At 48.5% G+C, this 23,187-nt stretch overlaps 1 protein-coding gene across 1 annotated transcript in view; it reads left to right on the plus strand.

The window, feature by feature from the left end:
• TOX2 (TOX high mobility group box family member 2) overlaps positions 1-23,187 on the plus strand; it is a 161,639-nt gene that overhangs the window by 115,563 nt on the left and 22,889 nt on the right. Inside the window, exon 4 of the mRNA XM_074157286.1 lies at positions 18,192-18,431. Coding sequence (XP_074013387.1) covers positions 18,192-18,431 — 240 coding nt within the window. The remainder of the gene's footprint in view (positions 1-18,191; positions 18,432-23,187) is intronic.

Here is a 23,187-nt window from a genome sequence, read left to right on the forward strand (position 1 = left end):
AGGTAGAATGAGCCCTGGATGTGGGAGCAGAAAGGAAAATGTGTCTGAATCATGCATTGACATCACCGAGAGCTGCAGCGCTCCGACTCACGTCAGAGCTGAATTGATACGGTTACAGGAGTCTGCATGGCTTTTAATATTCCAGGAGAGCTGCTCCAGTGGCAGAAAAAATTATTCATGGATCAAAAAAAGAAAGGCATTACCGGTACAAAGTGTCATGATTGTCTCTGTTCTCCCGCAAGGTTGAAACGATCTGCCAGCTGTGGTACACGAGAAATAGCTTGAAGAAACAGCAACAAAAATGCACTGATTATTCTTGAAAGACCCTTGCAATTCGAGCCAAGGTATCACTTACTAATTTATGGGGAAGTACAACGGGTGCCCAACCCTCCGCTGACTCACAGGCGGCTGATCTGGAACAACAGAGGAGCGTAACAGTCGCATGCTTTATGTCGCTGGAAATAAAGGTTGAGGTGAACAGAGAACTGCCAGCCACAAAGCCGTAATTAAGAGATGCCAAACCAGCTTTTTGTCCTAGAAGGGGGAACAAAAAAGGAATATGAAGTTCACGGAGGAGATGGTGGTTCCTGCCGTGCGCACAGGGGAATAGGGGAGGGAATAATCTTCCCCATGAGGAATCAAATTTGGATACCAACAAGGAAATGCCACGCTGACTCTTGGGTCCTGTGATGGAAGCACATTGTTAAAAAAAAGAATAGATACAAAATCACCTTAATGCCTTTCACCAGGATCTCTTCAATGTTGAGTGTTAGATTTTAGCCGCGTGAGTATTGTCAGTGAAGCCATGGGTGGTTTGCAATAGTCCAATCTCTCCATGTGTAGAAGAAAGCTGAAATGTGTATAAAATAGTTGTTAGGTGTCTGCTGGAGGGACTGTGAATGCCTTTCAGGGTTATGAAAGTCTGAACTCGATGACCTTTAAGGTCCCTTCCGGCTCTAACCATTCTATGATTCTGTGATTCTATGAATAGATTGCGATAGGAGAAGGATGTGAGGAAGTTACTTTACTTGGCACTAAAATCCTTCAAATGACCCCCCGCCAACTGAAACATGTTGACACAGGAATAACGTTATAATAGTGTTGTTTCCTTAAACTTCTGCACTTTTGAAGTTGTTCGCTCAGCTGATCCATTTGTAATTAGCGTTTAAGCACCTTGTGAATATTCATTAGCTTTGCTGCTCCTCCTCGCTGAAGACCATCGCTCTTGGTACCCAGGAGGGGTTGAGGCGCTGGGGACCCTCATCCCAGCTCTCCCTGTGGGGATACGCTCACCTCGGGACACCAGAGCCTTGGGGCAGCTGGTGGTCACATCGGCAACCAGCAAAATCCCCTGCTGGGATAAACTGCTTGGCCTTTGGTCTCTTCGTTCATCCCCTCACTAATGAGATTACCCCATACAACAGGGGGACAACAATATTATCCCCTAAGCAAGCAGGCGGGTTGTGTCCTGACGTGAGAACGTCCTGGCCGGGTGTTTGCTCCAAAAAAAAAAAAAAAAAAAAATCCATATTTTTCTGGAAATAAAGCAATGGCTGCAAGAGCTGTTATTTCTCACTCGACAGCTCCAATCTGCACGGGTAAGAGTCAGTGCCACGAGGGTGCTTTTGAATACTAGGGATTTCCCTGAGCTTTTCTGCTTTTCTGCATTTCTGGGTGTGTTTCGCAGCCTTCTGCGGTGCTGAGTCTCTGCTACTGAGTCTCTGCAACCTTCGGTCTCACGTCACTGACCCTGTTTGCAAGGATGGGAGTTGTGGGGGGGGAATATTTTAATTTCTGAGCTAAGCCAGTGTTACGTGGTGCTGCTGACAAGCCGCAGACGCAGAGTCCCACAATGCCGTTTTTACAGTCTCTTCTCAGAGCGGGACCTTGCTTTTAAATGAAAAAGTTCAGCCTTAAAATAGAAAACCACACTGACTTACGCAGCCACTTGATAATTATTTTTTAGTGCTGCTGCTAAAAATGCCCCATTAAAAGACTGTAAGTCATCACAGAGTGCTGTCAGGCTACCACACACGGGGATTTTATTTCCAGCTGCATTTTATTTCCTAATTTCGGTGAGCCAAAGTCTTGAGATCAGAGAGTAAATATTTACCTCTGTCTTCATTTATCTCTCTGTTTATCTCCTGCGTGGTGGGAGGGGAGGGTGGCAAAGGGGGATGCCAGCCCAGTGGTGGTCCCCAGAAACTGTGGGGTGACCCAGGGAGCATCGCTCGGGGACACCCCAAGGGTCTCGCTCCGGGATTTGGCCAGGGGGATGTTGGAAAGCTGCGGTGCCAAAGCCGCAGCGTGGGTAGATGTGCCAGGCTTTGAAAGCCTGCCAGCCCGTGAGTTTGGAGGCAAACAGGAGGGAAGGGATAACCGCCCAATATTAATTATGACTTTTGAAGCTTTGCCTAATTACATTGTCTCTCTTAAGACAACGACACAAATATTTATGAGTGGGACTTTTTATTCTCATTGTAATCAGTGACATAAATAGGTAACACCTTTATAAAGAGTTAATAAAAATGTGTCAACACAGGCTTGAGCACAAACTATCGAGCAGTGTGCAGTAAAACATTCCAGTGTTTATTGTATTAATTGAATATTCATGAGATGCCAATTTAAATTACAGTTCACAACTGTTGCTGTGTCTAATGAATAATTTAAACAAGTGTGGCCAAAGAGATTTCAACACTGCATTAGCAAACTGCAAGGGATTAAGCAACAGAGAATTTATAATTAGCTTTGTATATCCTATAATAAATTCATTGGAAAGATGGTTTTAATTATCCCACATGTTAATTCAGAATTCGGTGCATTAATTTTCGATTGAAAAGTAACCCTTTCTTCCCAGACAATATATTTGTCTCTTCTTCGTCTTCTGCATCTTGGGAATGGGAAATTGCAAGCAAAGAATGGCCCAATCTTTGCAGACCTCATCCATCGTGACACAGCATTTATATCTGCCTGTCTCAGGTTGGCACTAATTGCTTTTTTTGTATTTCCAGCTGAGACAAGTGAGGTCAAATCCCTTCCTATAAGTCTGGATCCCAGAATCCTGCTGTAGCTTCTCCCAAGTCTATCCGCTACGGCGCATCCTCTTTGATTCACTTCTGGCTACTCAGGAAATATCGTCTGTTCCTGGGAAGCAAGTCTGTGAAAGTGATAAAAGTTTTTGGCAGTTGTGTCCTATAAGCAGCTTTATGATTTTGTTTAAAAAACGAGGATGCGCATAAATAGCAGTCTAAACCCCAAAGTTGGAGCTGAGATTGCTGCATTTTTTTTGAGCAGAACAGGAATAGTTTTTTCTCTATTCAGTGTGTTTTGATGAGCTATTTGGAGTGTATTTGATGAGGAAAGGCTGAGGGACTTGAGTCTTTTTAGTCTGGAGAAGAGAAGACTGAGGGGGGAATCTGATCTAATGCCTATAAATAATTAAAGGGTGGGTGTCAGGAGGATGGGACCAGTCTTTTCTCAGTGGTGACCAGTGACAGGACAAGAGGGAACGGGCACAAACTGGAACATGGGAAGTTCCATCTAAACGTGAGGAGGAACTTCTTTCCTGTGAGGGTGTCAGAGCCCTGGACCAGGCTGCCCACAGAGGTGGTGGAGTCTCCGTCTCTGGAGACATTCAAACCCACCTGGACACGTTCCTGTCCCACTGCTCTGGGTGGACCTGCTTTCGAAGGGGGCTTGGACTGGATGATCTCCAGAGGTCCCTTCCAACCCCGTATCATTCTGTGTTTATGTCGCTGTTTCTTGTCCCTCTCCCGGGCGAGGAGGGCGGCCGCCCCATGCCACGGTGGGCGCAGGGGCCGGGGGCTGCGCTGAGCTGTCTTGGCTTTACCCTCTGCAGCTGCCGGCAGGAAAAAGGGGACAGTGATGTCCTCAGCAGCTGGCAGAGCTGAGGTCCTTATCGATGGTGAGACCCCCATGGAGATGTTAAGCCCTTCAGAGAGGCAGATATTGTCTGTGCTTCCCCCTCCACCTTCTTCCATAACCTACCTGGCTCTAGAGCCTGTTCATATGTATAGAGGCAGCTCTTGAAGAGCCTGAACGCTTGTGCTGAAACTTGCTGGACAGAAAAAAAAAATGGGAAGTTTTCCAGGGAATGCAAATCCTTACACCTCCATGAAGCCGCCCATGCTCAAAGCTGGGCTGGGGAACTCAGAAGGTGTCTTCGGATACACGTCAGGGAGGAAAGCGCTTCCTTTCCAGGTGGTTTTGTTTAATTCCAGGTCAGCAGGTTAATGAGATCCCTGGGATACGTGATTTGATCTAGAATGTAAACACTCGCTTGGCATGTGTCCTTGATGTCTGCTCAGATGGAAATGCAAATGCGGCATGGAGTGTGGCACGCCATCCAAAATGTTTTGGTGACACAATGTGTAAGACAAAATAACGATCACTTTTTTGGAAGAGCCTAATTGAAATGTTTTCCGTTGCCTTTGAGTCCTGCCATGCCTGTCAAACCAACAGCTCGGCACCAAGGGTGGTGTACTGGGGTGGAAGCTCCTTCGGCTCCCTCGGGAGCACCCAAGCCCAGGGCTGGCCCCGGGAGCAGCAGAGGCAGCGTTTGGACTCCCCCAAAGACCTTAATTGCTGGTTTAGTGCCTCTGTCTTTTGGGTGAGTGGAGTTATTTAAGTTGATAAATGGATGGTGCCGCTGTAATGCAGTAAGTTGTCGTTGACACTTATTGATTGAACCTCGGGACTCAATTGATCAAGCTCCCCAGTGCCGGCACGTAATCCCACTGGAAAAAAATCAAACCTTTAATGGGTTCATGCGTTCCTCTTGGTTTTTCACTTTGGGTTATACATTTTGGGAGGGGAGGAAGTGGTTTTGATGGCCTGAATCCCCGCTGATACCTGGGTTAAATGAAGACTGGCAGTAGGAACGGTTGTTATTGTGGCAGTCCAGTCTTGGGCAGACCCAAGCCTCCTTTAATGTGGCATATTTCACCTCCAGGAATTGAGTGTCTTGAGGTTAGAAGGAAAGAAAGGAATCTCTCAGGTGTCTGTTACCCATCATGAAGAAGCTCAGGAGGACAGAGATGCTGCTGGACTGAATGTTCTTTCAGCAGTCCTCCTTAATACACTACAGCTAATCTAATAAGCCCTATGGCACAGTGCAGGCAGCACCGAGACTCGGGTTAATGTTGCTGCTGGAACCTAAACAAGCACTTCCTGAAGTTGTATGGCTTCAATTCTGCATTTATCGTAGGTTTTTGCATGTCTGTAATTTGTGTTGGAACAGCATCTGCAGTTATATTGGCTAGTTAAGAAATGGGAAGGGTTTGTCGTCGTCGGGAGTCAGAACAGAAGTTACGGCATCTGGCTCTTGTGGCAGGAGTCGGTGCTCAAGTATCTCTTCCCTGCTCCCTCCTGCAATTAGTTTTGTACGTACAGAGTCATTTGGGCTTCTCACACCTATTTTAAAAGCGTTCAGCATTTGCTATAATTAAAGACGAGCAGATAATAGACTGCGCCTTCTGTTAACAGTTTATGTGAGGCAGCAAAGTCCTCGCACACCTCGCAGCTCCCAGAGGTTCCCTCTGCAGAGCCGGGGGATGCCGTGATCATCATTTTGCTGGTGGGGAACTGGCATGCGGGAGGATCCCTTCCCTGGCCCAGATTGCTCTGGCAGGCTGGGCTTTGGAACTCAAAATAGTTTCCCAACAAATATTCAGCTGCAGAACCAGCCTTCATCCCTGGCTCCTTGTATTCCTGGTAATAAAAGACTCCTATGAAACACTTATTACAAACTAACACAATAATCCCAGCAATATCTGGGCACAGAGGGATGCCAGGTTGCAGGGCAAGAAGGAGGCAACTCGTTGCAGGCCTGTAAGAGATGTGGTTTGTGTGCAGATGTGGTATCAACACTGGGGGACTCGACTCTTTCTAATACCACAGGCATTTCTTACAGTACTAGAAAAGTGAGCTGTTAAACTTTGCAATAAAAGAAAAAAAAGCGCTTTTAAAATTCATTCACAGAGTTTAATCCCGCAGGGACGATGTTTCTATGTAGTCTTCCCGTTTTCCTGTTGTGTTCTAAAATTACTTCTTTTTTTCTTCTTCTTCTTCTTCTTTTTTAACGCTCCATGCAATAAAACTTGGAGGCCTGTCATTACTTTGAGTCTATTGCTTTATGTGAATGCAATATCTAAAATGTCTGAGAAGAGCCAGGAGAGACATAAACCGTAGAGAACTGGACTGTGCAGAAAGGCTTCAAGAAGCCGGTAGAGCTCACAGGGAGGTGGCCAAAAAGTACTAAAAATACCGCAGGAGATGATGGGGGCAGCATGGCTGCAGGTCCAGGCCATGGGTGGGAGGGTGGTGTATGGCAGTAGGTGAGCTGGTGGTGGACAGTCCCATAGGAGCTGGAGGTGCTCTTGGCAGCATTAAGTTTTACCCTCCAACTACCCTGAGAAGCAAACACCAGGATTTACAGAGTCCCCACATTGCCCAGCATCATCTCCATTTTGCTCATTTTTTCATTTTTTGGTTTCTGCCATTGTCCTTCGTTGTGTAGGGAATGGAATTAGGTGTCAAATCCATTGCTTTTTCTGAGAAATAGAATTCTTCCTTTCTGTCCAGCCCTCCTGCCTTGCTGGGGATGCCAGGAAAGTGTTTGTGGGAGCAGAGCTTGTGCAGGAGGACTTCTGTCCATCCCAGCAATTCCGAATCTTGTAAAAAGGAGGCTGAGCTGTAACTCAAGATGTTAAACATATAACAACATCAAGGATCTGGTTCCCCACCAGGAAAAGCAAACTCCCCCAAGGAGTCTCTGTGCAGATGGAGATGTGAAGCAAAAAACTTTCTGTCTCTAGTATTTTCCTGCTTTCCTTTGTTTTTTTTTTATCCCTAAGGTCACTTGCATGAAACCAGATCTCTACTTCTCAGATATCCCTTTGAGCGTCTCAAACCCTGTCCTTGACCTGTGGGACAGCTTTGCTGGGCAGATGTTGGTCCCCTGGACCGTGCAGCTCAGGGTCAGGTCCACGTTCAGAGGGGACCTCGGAAGCGTGGCCAGGGACCACCTGCAGCACCACACAATGTGTGGTCTCTCATCCCAGTCCTGGGAAGCATGCAGCCAGTCCCACTGTACAGATACTTAGTTTCGTAGAAGGTTTTAATATGACCTTCTGAATCCATTTCCCCACCAGTAGCTTTGGGATCAAAAAGCGAAAGCCAAAAATTAAAGAAAATCCAATGTATAAACAGGTCTAATGCTGAAGAGATTCTGGATGGGGGTAACTTTGCCTCACCATTAGACCATATAATGCAACAAAAATACTCCTGGAGACAGTTTGTCTGCTCCTCCCATCCATCTTGAGTGCAGAGTAAAAAATCTGGAGTAGGAAATCATTCCGGGCCAGGCTTCTGACCCTTCCCCACTCCCAGGACCATCTCAGCCCCCTCGGTCCCCACCCATCCACACCTGCAGGTATTTCTCATCCACTTTTTTGCTTCTTATCCCCTACATAGCTGGTTCTCACTGGTTTTCCTCCTCTTGCCAACGCACAAGAAGGGGATGTGACGATTTTATTAAGTTTTATACCTTCCATGAGTTGGCGGGGGGGCTCAGGGTCTGGTGCTGTTTAATTACCTCCCACCACCCATTACAGGGGAATTCTGGCCCCATCCTTTGGGACGGGATGCTGTTATGCCTGGCTGAGCAGCAATTGCCTTCCTCCACAAATGGTTTTTTACAAAATCGCTAAATAATGTATTCAGAAAACACTCTGGAAATTAATGGAATAGATTATTTGCAAACATGTTCACTGAATTATCAGGCTTGTTCTTTATCCGTAAAATAATGTACTTTAGAAAAAAAAAAAAAAGAAGTTTATTGAATACATTATTTACAGAGTGTTCTCCAGCTGAGACCTGCAGGAGCACCGACGGGACGCACACACAGCCCGGCTGCTTCCTGTTGGCCGGGGGCAATCGCTCCTCCTCCAGACAGATGCTCAGCCCAGGACTTGGCTTGCATTTTGCTGGACCATTTTGCTCATCCCTGACCTCGGGAGAGTGAGTTTGGAGAGGGACGAGTGCCTTTTCCCCTGCTTCCCGTGGGAACAGCCTCAAGAGTTGCTTTGCTTCATGCACTGCCTTCTTCTAAGACTCAGTGAAGAGGCAAAATACCTGTAAAAAAGTCTGTGGAGAGGAATGAAGCTGTTTTGTGTAGTGTGGTCGCATCGTGGTGCCCTTCTTTGGCAAGCAGTGAGGGATCATTTGGGGATGGAGGGTTTAGATGTCCCACCTGGCCAGTCCCTACGGCAGCACATCACCGTGGGAGTAGGACGAGTGGGAACCCACCTCAGAGGAACCATGTCTTATGGGAGGGGAGCTCCTCATGCCCAGGAGGGGTCCTGCCAGCAGTCTTGGTTACTTCTGCAGTTCTCCTGCAGTATCCATCCCATCAAGCTATTCCCGAGCACCTCAAGCCAAAGGGGCACTGTGTGACACTGATGTACAGGCATGGTGTCACCTCTCCACTGGTGGTGAGGCAGCTCAGGACCACGAAGGAAGCCCAGGTCAACCCTGGGGTCTCCATAGTGCAGGCAAGGCCGCAGGAAGTCAGCTATAGGAAACATCTGATGGGCAGGCCAGGTCCCCATCTCAACTTTGTTGCTTTTCCATCGTCACACAATGGTGGGATTCAGGACTGGCCAAGATCTTACAATACTTTGGTCTTCTTCTTAAGAAGCAACATCCCGGCTAGTGGTGCAGGTCTGCAGCAGTGCTGAGATAAAGGACAGGTCTGGAGGCCCAGCTGGCTTGGGTTTGTCTTTTGGTGTCTCAAGGTGCTTTAAAACCATAATCTTTTGCAATGTGTGTAACTTCACCAGCCCAAGAGAGGGAAGGACACATTGAAGCAGGACTCCTACCTGGTTGGCACTCTCTGGGGGTGGGAGTTGCTGGATTTGGAACCCTCATGGAAATCTTTGCTGTACAAGTCCGCAATAATCATGCAATCATAGAATGGTTTGGGTTGGAAGGGAGCTTTAAAGGCCATCTAGTCCAACTCCCCTGCAATGAGCAGGGACATCTTCACCCAGATCAGGTTGCTCAAAGCCCCATCCGACCTGGCCTGGAATGTTTGCAGGGATGGGGCATCCGCCACTTCTCTGGGCAACTCGGGCCAGTTCCTCTTGTTGGCAGGTGGCCGTGGTGGGGAGTTGCGTCATAGGAAAATAACAAGATTCAGTTCATGCCATACCGAGTTGGTTTGTTCTCTTTGGCCGGGCCCTTCCAGCACCGGGAGCGATGAGAGTATTAATGAGAAATATTTCCCGTTTGCAAAGCGCAGCCTCCATCCTATTTTGCACCACGGGTCTCACCCAGCAGTTACAGTGCTTTATCTTCCTGATGAAGTGTTAATTGTGTTTGGAGGATTCTTTCCCCCGTAATAGCAGGATAGGGTGACACAAGATTGCAGCCTGTCAAAGTGCTCAATTCAGCTTGTCTGGCAGGTGCTTTCCAAAACCAGCCCCTGGTCCTGCCCCCCACCACCACCCTCGAGGCACCCAGGGGCTGCACGCTGCTGGGAACTTCTCTTTGGGGGGAAAAAACATGCAGAGGGGTTGAGGATGCAAAAGACATGAAGAAATTTGTTGTAATAGAAGCAGATCAAAAAAACCAACCCCATGGGTGAGGAAACGGAGATTCACACAACTGAATGGGCAGAAGCCCCGGGAGCCTTGTCCGGGGTAAGCTGTGTGACTCTATGGTGAAGCTTCACATTCAAAACCCTTGCATTTGAAACTGCCAATATTAATTAGAAAGGTCGGGATTTCAAATTACGTAGGATTTTGAGCAGACCGTAAAACTTTCTTTTCTCATACACATCTGCCCAAATCCTCTTTCAGTCATCAGGCTGAGCTTGTCTGCTCGTGCCTTGAAATAAGGGGCTGGGGAGCTCTCTGTACTGCTAATGCTGGTATTTAGTAATTCTTGGAATATTGGGGAAGCTCTGGAGGACTAGAAAAGAGCTAATGTGCAAATATTTAAAAGGGAAACAGAACAACCCAGGTAATTACAGACCTGTCAGTCTGTCATCAATCCTCAGCAAAATAATGGAGTGGCAGATCCAGGCCTCAATTAATAAAGAATTAAGGGAAGGTAATATAATTAATGCCAATCAACATAGGCTGATGGAAAACAAATCTTGTCAAACTAACTTGATATCTTTTTTGATGAGATTACAGGTTTGGGTGATAAAGGTAACAGTGTTAATGTAATATTCTTAGACGTCTGCAAGACTTTTGACTTGGAAGCACAAAGTATAATGAGGAAGTTGAACAATACAAAATCAATGTTACACAGGTTTGGTGGATCGGCCTGTCACTCTGTCTTCCTGGAGTTTGTCATATTTTTTGCCACAGAAAGTATTAAATAATTGCCAGTGGAGTTTGTAGATGACGCAGTGACTTGGGAAGCAGCAGAAGGTGGAGATGCAAAGCTTTTAGCATCGGCTGGTAAGCTGGTCACCAATAGTGAATATCTGTTTGGAGAACCATGGTTGTCCCATCTGCAGGAGCACAAAAAGTCTTTCAAGATGAGGACTCTTCTCTTTAGAGATGTGGCTCTGGAAAAGGGATGTGAGATGCAGGGAACAGCTATGCTTCCGGGTGGGTGCTGGCTGGTGGAGAAGTCCAGAGAGCATCCGTAGCAGTGAGCAGGGTGGGAAGCTCGGAGAGAGCACAGAGGACAGCTCTGCGTCTTTGGCCAACGCGGGAGGGGTTTGATAATGATCTGCAAGGGCTTTGATGAAGGGGCGTCTGGTGAGACTCCTCTGGTTTGGGAAGTGATGGGGTGTGGAGCTGCAGGGCTGGCCGTCAGGGCTCCAGGCTGTACCCTAGGCCAGCTCCAGGGATCGCCCATGGGGCGACTGAATGAATCCATCCTCATGGGCAGCTCTTGAAGCACACCTGATGGGGAGAGTTCTGGGCAGTGGGCAGCCCCTGCCCTCCTCCACTGCCTCCTTGCAGCCACCTCATCTCTGTCCCGCTCTGTCCCCTCTGCCTGCAGTTCCCGTGTCATGTCCAGCAGGCTCACAGTGATGCTTTAGATCCTGTGTCACAGCCACCGGGACCGAAGGAAGAAGGCTCATGAAATCAAGGGCCTGGGAAAGCTCTGCCTTCAGATCTGCCCTGGGGCATGTCTGTGTCTCAGAAATACCCTGCGGAACTCGTGAATGTGGATTCTCTCTCCGCTGAGGAAAGGCTGAGAGACCTGGGGATGTTCAACCTGGAGAAGACTGAGAGGGGGTCTCATTGATGCTGAGCAATATCTAAAGGGTGGGTGGCAAGAGGATGGGGCCAGACTCTTCTCAGTGGTGCCCAGTGACAGGACAAGACGGAATGGGCACAAACTTGAGCATGGGAAGTTCCGTCTAAACATGAGGAAGAACTTCTTTCCTTTGAGGGTGTCAGAGCCCTGGACCAGGCTGCCCAGAGAGGTGGTGGAGTCTCCTTCTCTGGAGACATTCAAACCCGCCTGGACAGGTTCCTGTGCAACCTGCTCTGGGTGACCCTGCTCTGGCAGGGGGTTGGACTGGATGATCTCCAGAGGTCCCTTCCAACCCCTGCCACTCTGGGATTCTCTTTGCTGCCTGGCTCTGAATTCAGGGATGCTCCTTTGGATCATGTTTGCAAACTTCAGTCTATAAAACCTTTTTTTGACTTTTTGATGACAAAACCCCTGCAAATTCAATATAATTAAAAAAAAAATTCCATTGGGGGAATTTCCATGTGCCCCCAAAGCTAGCATCACCAGTTCCCATGGGCTCCTGTGCTGCTGCAAGCAAAGCCACCCCATGGCAGCCTGGTGGGGTCACAAGTCCCCAGGAGCTTGTTCCCTCAGAGGACCAGGAGCATCCAGGCGGGAGGCTTGTCCCAGGGAGTGACAACCATGGCTGGGAACCCCACTGCATATAGAAAGCCTCTGCTGTATGATAAATGGCTCCCACCCCTACAAAAATAAATTGCTTCCTTTTTAAATCCTTTCCTACTGTTCCCCTTGTGTTCATAATAGGATGATCGGTGGAACCCAAGATGTGGCTGTTACTTTAAAGGATAAATTAGTTTGACTCTTAACTCAATAATTAAAACTGTTATGGCTATGAGCCTGCAGGGATAATGTACTATTATTATAGTCATTTGTTTCAATTAAATGCTTACTGATTTTACAATAGCAGCTGGGCACCTGTGTGAGATAGCTATTACTCTGAACAAGACATCTCAAATTCCAGCAGAAATTTGTCACTGCACTAAAGCATTTTACATAGACCATGAAAGTTTATTAGGAGCAGTTACAAATCGGGAAGAGGAGGGGTGGTAATTGGGGATATATTTTCTTATCAGCTTCTCTCTCTCCTGCTCTCTCTCTTTTTTAAGTAAATCATCTTTAAGCATTTCAGCTATGGTGATGCGTTTACATTTAAACTTCAATACAGAAAAAGCCTGCTGGGAAAACTTCACTTCAAAGCTGTTCAGCAGATAATTTCTCTCCCTGGTTGATTGTGATTGTAATGGCTTCTTCTCAGGAGCAAACCTAAGGAGAGGTAGACTGTGCCACTGATGGGCCTTGTGGCCACCCCTGGAATAGCTACTCCCCTCACCCGGGGAGGAAGACCCTGGCCAGGGAAGGTTCCCCCATGTGAACTCAGCTTGGGAAGGGTGGCAGTCATAGGGTCATGGAATGGTTTGGGTTGGAAGGCGCCATTGAAGCAGGACTCCCACTTGGTTGGCACTCCCTGGGGGTGGGAGTTACTGCATTTGGGACCCTCATGGATATCTTTGCTGTACAACTCCACAAGAATCATAGAATCATAGAATGGTTTGGGTTGGAAGGGACCTTTAAAGGCCACCTCATCCAACCCCCGCTTCATCTTCAACTAGCTCAGGTTGCTCAGAGCCCCATCCAACCTGACCTTGAACGTTTCCAGGGATGGGGCATCTCCCACCTCTCTGGTCAACCTGGGCCAGTGTCTCACGATTATGTTTTGAAACATGTCAAGTGGAGCTTCAAGTTTATTGCCCCCCCAAAATTCATACGTAAAAGGCAGCTCTCTCCATCAATAAGGGCTATGGCAGTAGCCAGGAGAGCTGGGGCTCTGGTCCCAGGCTCAGGCAGGGGTGGATGCTGTTGTGGCGTGTCCTCTCTTGCAAAATCTAATTCCCAGCTGAAGCCTTGAGGCAGTTCCCACTCCTGTAACCACCTTCTGCCTTCACTTTGCATGGGATTTTCTCCTTCTCTTCCTCCCGCTTTCCTTGGGCTCGGCCACACCTTGAAGGTATCACCATGTTTTGATGGCAGAAGGTTCTGTGTTGTTCCCTTACAGCATGTTTTGCCCTTGCCGCATCCATGGCTGGGCTGCGATCCCAGGTGGGATCTGTGCCCAAGCGCTCGCAGATGTTACCCAGCAAGAAAGGAGGAAATTTGGCTGGAGCTTGCCATGACAGTGTTGGCTGACCCCCGCTGCACCTCAGCCCCCCGAGATAAAGCGGGATGTGTAAAAGATGATGGCCAAGACCAGTGATAGCAGGCAGACGGCGCAGCTCCAGCCCAGGAGAATTGCCCCTCTAAAGGTCCCTTCCAACCCAAACTGTTCTATGATTATGTGTTCTTCACGTGCAGACCATCCAGGTCCCCAGCCAGGCCCTTCCTTGCGGCATTTTGTCACTCGCACTGGATTACCCTTCTCCCCAGAAACAAGGAGTGTGGAGCGTGTGCCGTTTGCCAGCCTGTTTTTCTCTCCTTCTTAGGATTAGCTGGAGCGTTTATAGGCTCAATATGCATATTCATTAAAAAAATTGAAATATTGTGGAAGAAAAGAAGTTGTCTTTGAGTTAGTGCAGCCTTTGGGAATCTGCTAAGTAAGATGCACTTAATTACTTTAGCTATGACTACATCACATTTCACTCATGTTTCTTCTGAGATGCAAAACATCTTTTCAGGGGGGGCTACAAACACATCCCGAGCCCTTTGCAGCACCCTGGGGGGAGCGTGTTGGGCTGAACGCCCGGGATGGAGACAGGATCAGACCTGGCTCTTGGAGCCGCCCCTCCTGGTGACAGAGCTAATCACGTTCGGTTATTTAATTACCCGTGTGCTTCCATCGGGCTCCGAGGGGATGCTGAATGCTTGGTGGATGGGCACAGCCCCAGTGAGCCCATGGCAGGGGTTGCATCCCACGGGACCGATGTGCCACGGGAGAAGAGGTTGTTTGCTTTTGCAGGGGGAAAAAATGGCATTTGTTACCTTCTCTCACTTCGGTTTGCCATCATCGCAATTTCATTCATCATTTACTGGCCTAATGAGACAGTTCGCTGCAGGGGAGCATCTCTGAATCCTGCTCCTGGGTTTCTCTTTCCTTGGGACTCTCTTGGTGGGGAGTATTAGCTACTTTGGGTACACAACTAGAAGAGCTTCGTGTCAGCAGGGTCTTGCAGCAGAAAGCAGGACTAACCCCTTCCCCAGCTGGACCAAAGGCCATTGTCACCCCATAGTCGCGCTGGGGCTGCACACAAGCCACTTGCCTTCATTTTCACCCCAAATATTTTATATTTGGAGACTGCAAATGGCTCTTCCAATGCTTAACCTCTCTGGTCCTGAGGACATCGGGAGCTGTGGGCAGGGGCTATGGGGAGGTGGCAGCCTGGCATGTTTGTTCCAAAACTGTATTTATTTTTAAAAAAAAAAGGGGGGGGAGGGAATGGAGAGAAATGTAGTGAGTGGCAAAGGATGGGGCCAGATCCTGCTCCTCCAGACAGCAGTCAGCAGGCTCACACATGATCGTAGTCACACATGTCCTTGTGCAAAACCTCCTGGCCAGGGTGGGAAGAGATGGAGACATGCGAGGGGGTCAGAACCAGCAACATTCAGCAAAATTTTTGAGTAAAACAACCAATTTTTAATGACATCAAGAAATAGGTAGCTGCCTGGGAAGAGGCCTCTGGGCCAAGATATCGGGCTGTGGTTGGGCTGCTGTCAGCAGGAGGCTCCTGCATGGATTCTCTGAGCCAGGGCTCAGGTTTCTGTTTTTTTCCTACAAATTTTCATAAGCATTTGCAGCACGTGTCCCATATCCATAATTGCACTTCTGGACTTGTTCTGCTCTGCTGCATAAATAACATGCACTGTAAAGAAAAAGTGTATGATTACATATTTAATGGATAAACGGAGCCGTTGTGGTCTATTGGCCACATAATAAAAGTTTCAAAAAAATTGTCTTAATACAGTATTTACCCAAGAGACTGCCACGGCTGCAAACGTGAACGAGCTATTTTAAATTTTAAAATTTTTTAAGCCACATTTCATAGCCTTCCCCATTTCTAAAACACCCGTCTTCTAAACTTTTTCTTCATTTAAATTTAAAATAAGGACAATAAATTATTCTTTTCCTTAGCAGCTGGCAGATCTTCTCTGACATGAAAGGTCTGGATTAAGCTGACAAAAATCCCAACCAAATGTACCTTTTCCACTGGAATTTGGGAAGTGCCTGTTGTCCATCCCCACCTTGCCTGGCCACACTGTGCGTGTCCTCGATGTCTTTTTGGCCAGGATTTCCCATGCAGCGGGTGTTCCCTTGCAACCACCATTCAGCCTGGTCTCTGCAGAAGTCAGCCCCGATCAGACTCCTCAGGCAAGACATTATTTTCTTCCTGTGAGTTAAATCCCCACACTTCGTAATTCATACAGAAAAAGGGCAGATCTAGGAAAATCTGTTCCCCTGACACACACGCCGCTACCGATGGAGAATCCGAAAGAGAGCAGAACATGCTGCCGGATGTTGCGTAAAGCTCTTGATTCCCGACCTACAGGAGTAAATCTGGTTTTGCGTTCTGATTTATTTCCTCGGAAGCCTTCTGAGCCCTTGCAGGTCTTCCCTGGGTTTCTTTCTGTATGTGCTGCTAATGGAGCTGGCAAGCGTCCCCTGGTAATGAGAGATTGCACCTCAGCAGGCTTATCGGAAATGAAGATTGTTAATAAATAAAGCCTGGGTCTTTAAACTCATGTTAACATTAATCAGATTAATATAAAAGGGAAAAAAAGCCTGGAAAATGTTTTAGGCAGGGCTTGCTCACCCTCCCACCAGCTTCCTCCGTGGCTGGATGAGGCTGAACCCTGCTGCCGAGAAGTGGCCAGGTAGGAATGGATCCTGGGGTGAAAATGGGGTTTTCAGGGAACATGGTACAAACTGGAAATGGGGTCTTGGCTCAGACGACAGCAGGGCAGCCCCAAAACCTTCCATGCACCCACAACATGGCCAGGTTTCTCTCCATCTCTCCATCTCATTTTCCCTCCCTGGCCAGGACAGGGGGTTGTTGCTGCTCCCGCCTGATCCGACCACTTGAACTTCAATTTATGCCACGACATGGGGGGATATAAGCTCCATAAGATATTTTTATTTTGACTAATGTAGCATTCAACATTTCTTTTATATATATATATGTTTCATTTTTCTTTCGAATCTTTCCAGGCTGTTGGCTCAGCAGCCTCGGGAGGCAGTGCTGGTGCCGATGGCCTGTGCCGTCTCTGTGCATCCCTGCAGCCCTGTGTGATTGGACTCGATGATCTCAAAGGTCCCTTCCAACCATGAAGATTCTGTGATTCTGTGTGATTCTGTGATTATTGCCCTTTCAGTCCCATCAGATGTGCCCTCGCTCTCGTCTTATGAAAACTGATAAATAGGTGTTAGGAAACCCTTTATTTTGGGGGACAACTCAATCAGGTACCCACTTCTCTCATCTCTTACGCTTCTACATCATCATCTCATGCATCACTTCTGGTCCCTTCCCTCACTGGGAGATCTGAACAGGCAGCCAATAATTCCCTTTGCCCTTGTCTGGACTTTTGTTTTCTTTCTGCTACATTCATTTCGAGTGGGATTGCAACCGTTTACAGTATTTAAAATTGGAAGAGTTGTCTCATCAATGCTTATCAATATCTAAAGGGTGAGTAGCAAGAGGATGGGGCCAGACTCTTCTCAGTGGTGCCTGGTGACCGGACAAGGGGCAACGGGCACAAACTGGAACAAAGGAAATTCCATCTCGACATGAGGAAAAACTTCTTTCCTGTGAGGGTGTCAGAGCCCTGGAACAGGCTGCCCAGAGAAGGTGTGGAGTCTCCGTCTCTGGAGACATTCAAAACCCACCTGGACAGGTTCCTGTGCAACCTGCTGTGGGTGACCCTGCTCTGGCAGGGGGTTGGACTGGATGATCTCCAGAGGTCCCTTCCAATGACTGCCAGTCTGTGATTCTGTGATTCTGTCTGTAATGAAGAGGAGCTGTAATGAGGTGATGGCCACCAGCAGAGCTTGCCCCCACACATTGTGGTCCATCTCAGGCCATGCCCCGGTGCTCACTGCCTGTGGGGCTCGAGGGTGTAGAACCCTCTGGTTTGATGGTGATGTCACAGCTTTGAACAGACCGACATGGTGGGAGTGGGGACCTGGGGCTTCCACTGATGGCTTTTGTGCTTGCTAGGTTTAACCCCATTAGCACTAGCGACCAACATCCATACAGATGATGCAGAAGGTTTGCTTGTGGCACCTTCATAAATTCAGACAAGCAGATATATTTTCATCTGTGCAGTTACTAAATGCCAACACCAAGCATGGCTCAGAAGGAGCATATTTGGGATCTACAGCCTCTAGGGCTGCATCGCTGAGGTACCAGGGCTGTGCTATAAGCCATGGGCCCCAAATACCATGGCACAACATGTGCTGGTGCTCAGCAATGGCCTCACATGTGCAGAGCAAGGCTTGACCCCAGAAATAACCAGGACATTGCAGCACCCTCCCTTCTCCCGGTTGTTTGGCCAAAAACTTCTCATTTCTGAACTTTTCTTTCAGCCCCCTGGTAGGTGCCAGACACCACTTGTCCCTGGGCAGGCGGGGGCACCTCCTGGACACACAGACATTTGTACAAAGAGAATTTAGCACCTCTCTGTAGTCCCCATGGGCAGGGAGATGGCAGGAGCAGAGCCCCAGGTGCACGGTGCTCACTTCTTACTCTTGGCTCGTTTGGAAGGGGGCACCAGGAAGACTTTACCAGCCATGTAGAATAATTTTATATCAGTCGATAAGTGTTCATCATAAAGTGATTTGACAGTATGATAAATAAATAAATAAATACCTTTTTTAACTACAAAGTGATATTCTCCTAACTCAGATCCAGGAGATGGTCCACTCGGACGCCACGTCCTATGAGTCCAACCGTCAAGTGCCCCTGATCAATCGCCCCGGGATGTTAGCCGGCCCCATGAGCGCTCTCAGCCAGTCACAGCTGATTTCTCAGATGGGGATGCGGAGCGGTGTTACCCACGGTTCCCCCTCGCCCCCGGGAAGTAAGTCTGCTACACCATCTCCCTCCAGTTCTACTCAGGAAGAGGAGACAGAGTCACATTATAAGGTACGTGCAGTCACGCCTGTGTTAACAGACAGCGAGAAAACGGCAGATAATGTTTTCCAATGAGGGATAAATTGCGCTAAATGAGAGCACAGGCTTTTGGTCTTTTTTTTTAAATACATATATACAGTGGGAGACTTTCCCAAGGATGGGGAGATCGTTTCCAGCATAGGGTGAGGCCCAGCATGGCAAGCTGGCACTCACACTTGGGTTGTGCATGCAAAAAGTTTGGCAATGAGAGCTGGGTTTTTTTGTCTCTGTGGTTTCCCAGGTTCATCAACCTGCAGAGTTTCCTCCGCTGAGGGTTTTGGTGAGCAAAGCGAGTTCAGGGCTAAGGTTCTGCAAATGCTTGGGTGCAAAATTAGATTTCTGGTGGTGGGTAGAGGAGAGTAAAACCGGGAAGGACAGTAACACAGCGTGGGATTTAACTGAGCTCTCTGCGCATGGATTGCTAAGGAAAAGAAAAGTCAGAAATCAAAAGAGAAAGAGTCTTCTGCCTTTTAGTTCGCCCGGGCAGTGTGTTAGGCAGTCAGTGATGTCTTAGTGGCCCAGAGTCAGCCTCTAGGGCCAGCACAACTGCTGGTGAGCATGACATCCAGAAACCCAAGGATTTCCTAGGGTTTTGGGGACATCTGGGTTGTTGCCCATCTTTCTCAAAATGCAGTGGCAAAGCAAACAAGATGCGCTGTATTCTGTGGGTCTTCCGTCTGTCATATACTGAGAAGAAATTGCAGCAATTGCAGGGTGGCTGCCTCAACGCCTGGTGGGTCACTGTGCCTGCAGGTCAAACACTGGGCTCCCTGGGGGACTTTGATTAAAGCCTTTTGTGGAAAACTTTCTCCTGGAAGGTCCTGATCCAAAGATGACAGCAGAAGCACTGGTATTGTGACCTTGTCCCCTAAAAAACAGGATTTGCATGAATAACCAGAGCAGCAAACAGTGCAGAGACCAGAAAATGAGGAAAATGATAGGACTGAGCGAAAGCCTTTCCCTTTCTTTGGAAATCTTAAAGGTCTTTTCCAACCTAAATGATTCTATGGTTCTATGAAATCTAGGGAAATGTATTCTCATCAGTCCTTTAGTTTTTCATCCGTTGGCAGCTTTCACTTCAGATCAGGACATGCCAAAGCAGAGTGCACACGTGGATACAAAAACTGAGCTTCAGTGGAATAAAACTGTAAAAAGAAAGGATACACGTGACTGAAAATAGATGGAGTTTCTCAAACTCTGCAATTCCACGTTTGGGGGACACTGTGGGATGGGTTGTGCCACTGGACCCCCTAGGCTGCTACCTCCCAAAGCCCATGTCAACAGCTCCAGGTAATTAACTGGGAGCTGAAATCTTTCACGTCAATGGAAAATGACTTTCAGCTTAGTTACACAGCAGATTCTCTCCCTCTGCCTCTTTCAGCATCACCCAGCTTTTCTCCCCGCTAGCCGGGGCCACAGGAGTCACTGGGAAGGACTTGGCTTTGGGGTTGGATCTTCTGTTCTCATTGAGCCAGTGATGCCTGTGGGGGTAGGAAGAATTTGGAGATTCAATGTCTAAATTATGACAACTTGCAAAGATTAGAATTTTTCCTAATCCTAAAGGCATTCCCCCTCACTTTTATGCCCTATAAACTACCCAGCAAGGCAGGTGGGACAGGAGTGGTGTATTTGATGGAGGAAGGAGATCATAAGTGTAAAGAAAACAGCAGAACCCCACTGTGGCCTGCAGGTTTCTGTTTGCTTTCTTTATCTGCGCAGCTGTTGCACTCACCCATTGGTCATTTCTCGTATGGCCATTAAGGGCCTTTCTGCAACAAGTCATCAAAGCAATGTCTAACACGCAGAAATTAATCTTGTCACTGAGAAGGTCACACAGTAAAGAGAAGGGTCTGGTGGAAGCAGGTGGTTCAGGTCCTGTAGGTCCTCAGAGCCAGGGAGCTTGTGATTTTAGGAGGTCTCCCAGCCTCACTTATGCACTTACTTGCTTCAGGGGGGTTGTACACATGCATGGGAGGGAGAGGTAGTTGTAGCCCAGATTCCAGTTGGATTAGCCATCTTTCTCCATGGTTTTTAAAATCCTGGTGTCCATGAGGTTCCTGCTCTTCATGGGTTCAACAACTAAGAAGGCACCAAGCCGCCAGTTTATAGGATCACATCTGTCACCAGTGAGTTGCCCCAGGCTACATCTGGTGTTAAACATACTTTCTGCTGCCTCTCCAGAGTGGGTCCATGCAGGGACTGGTGGCCATGAACTTCATCCCGCTGGACAAGCCTTCACGGCCACTTCACCCATGGCTCAGCCCTTGGGGGATGCTGTTCCTCTGGGGCAGCAAGGTGCTGGCTCACCAGGGCTTGTCTTTAGCCATGAACATGGCTTTGGTGGTTCAAGCATCTTCTGCTGTTGTCTCGTCCTGTGCTGCGTCACACCTGGTGAATCCCAGCAAAACCAGGCAAAGTCCTGACCTGCTCTGCTCCCTCCTGGCAGCGTCTGTTTTCCATAAATACCATTTTCTCCTTGGTGCTGCCTGAGCAGGACCGACAGTAAAACCATCGTCGTGGCCGTGGTTGGATTGCGCCTGTTGATGGCTCTTTTGCTTGGTCAACGGCTGCGATGAGAGCAGGTCCCCCCCCGTGGCACTGAAGTGAATCAAACAGGATTACAGTTAGTTAAAATACCATCTCACTTGCTAATGGGCTGAAGCCCTGTCATTCTTTATTTTTTTTCTCCTAATAAGCTGGCCTTTCACCTCCCGGCCTCCCATTCAAGCCCAATTGGGCAATTTTAAATTAAATGCAGTTTTTCTGGTCTCTCTGCTCATTCACTAATGGTCACCGTCTGTTTGACAAATGTCACTGCGCTGATACTGAACGTAATGACCGGTCAAGAGCTGCTGAGCGGAGAACGGGAGCGCCGCTGCCCTTTCCTCCCCGTGCCTGGCCTGAGCCAGCTGAAGCAAAGCCTCTTCAATCCCGGCACTTCCAAACACGCAATCAAATCAGCAAATCCATCAGGAGAAAAGGCGTTTTGCTCCTAGCACTCACTGGGAGGCACAGTTCTCTCCAAGGCTTGGTGTTTAGACCTGGGTAAATTGATTTTTTTTATTTTTTTTTTTAGACCTCTAAGTGACAGACTGGGCAACTTTCTAAGTGGTATAATTAGCCTGGGCACCTGGTAGAGCAGGTGGTATAATTAGCCTCTGGTAGAGTTTGGGCTGCCAAAGTCAGGTAGGGGCTGAGTGCTCGGTGCCTGAGTACGGTGGGTCTGTAGGAGGAGGTGCTGGTACCCTGTTTGCCGCCAGGCTGCAGAGATCAGGCTGCAGAGATCAGGCTGCAGAGATCAGCAGCCAGCTGGCAGCAAACAGTTTTATTCTCTGCCATGTTTAACCTCTGGTGTATTTAGTTTTTCCTCCGCTATAAAATAAGGATAATGGTGCTTCCCTGTAGTGCGAGCTCTCACTGACCACAGTTAATGCCTTGAGAGCTTTGATGTATGTCGAAGTGCTTTCCAGGGGTCTTCTCCTTGGCACACCATCACACAAAGGCTTCTGCAGTCCCCTATATTCAACACACTGCCCTGGGCTCAGCTGTAGGCTCTTCTTTCTGTGCTGCCTTCACTGGAGGTTTACATCCAGTTTTACATCCCAGCCCGGTGGCAGCATCTCGTGCTGAGCAGTCACAAAGTCCAACTACTGTTGCCTGTGTCCTTCTCCCCTTGGTTCAACCACCCACAGGTTGGTGGATACAGCCAGCCCCAGTCATCCAGCCTGGTCGTAAAGAGTGGGCGGTGCATGCAAAGCGTTTAAGGGATGCTAAGGAGGTGATTCTGCCCCTCTGCTCCACTGTCGTGAGACCCCACCTGGAGTACTGCGTCCAGCTCTGGAGTCTTCAGCACATAAAGGATATGGACCTTTTGGAGAAAGTCCAGAGGAGGCCACAGAGATGCTGCGAGGGCTGGAGCCCCTCTGCTTTGAGGACAGGCTGAGAGAGTTGGGGGTGTTCAGCCTGGAGAAGAGAAGGCTCCAGGGAGACCTTAGAGCCCCTTCCAGTCCCTAAAGGGGCTCCAGAGAAGCTGGGGAGGGACTCTTGGTCAGGCAGTGGAGCCATAGGACGAGGGGGAATGGTTTTAAACTGAAAGAGGGGAATCTCAGGAAGAAGTCTCCAACCCCTCTCCTTGTTAGGGTCCTCAGGGTCTTCATGCCATGGCCATGACTCCCCCACCACCTCATGACTCAGGGCCCCCATTCCCACAGTTCCTGGCCCAGAGGTCCCCCCAGCCTGCTCCACTGTCCAGCCACCAGCACCACACCTCTGCCACCACGGCTCTGCAGTGGTTGTGGCCATTATGAGGACAGGCTGAATGAGTTGGAGTTGTTCAACCTGGAGGAGCGAAGGCTTCAGGGAAACCTTATAGCCCCTTGCAATACCTGAAGGAGTCCTACAGTGATCTCCAGTCCCTGGAGAGGGACTTTACAAGGGCATGTAGTGATAGGACGAGGGGTAATGGCTTCAAACTGAAAGAGGAGAGATTTAGATCGGATCTCAGGAAGAAGATTTTCACTCTGAGGGTGGTGAGACCCTGGCCCAGGTTGCCCAGAGAAGCTGTGGCTGCCCCATCCCTGGAGGGGTTCAAGGCCAGGCTGGACGGGGCTTTGAGCAACGTGGTCTGGTGGGAGGTGTCCCTGCCCAGGGCAGGGGGTTGGGATGAGATGGTCTTTAAGGTCCCTTCCAACCCAAACCATTCTGTGATCCTATGATTCTATTATTTAAT

This window comes from Numenius arquata, chromosome 12 (genome assembly GCF_964106895.1).
Source record: "Numenius arquata chromosome 12, bNumArq3.hap1.1, whole genome shotgun sequence".
Classification (NCBI taxonomy): Eukaryota; Metazoa; Chordata; class Aves; order Charadriiformes; family Scolopacidae; genus Numenius; species Numenius arquata.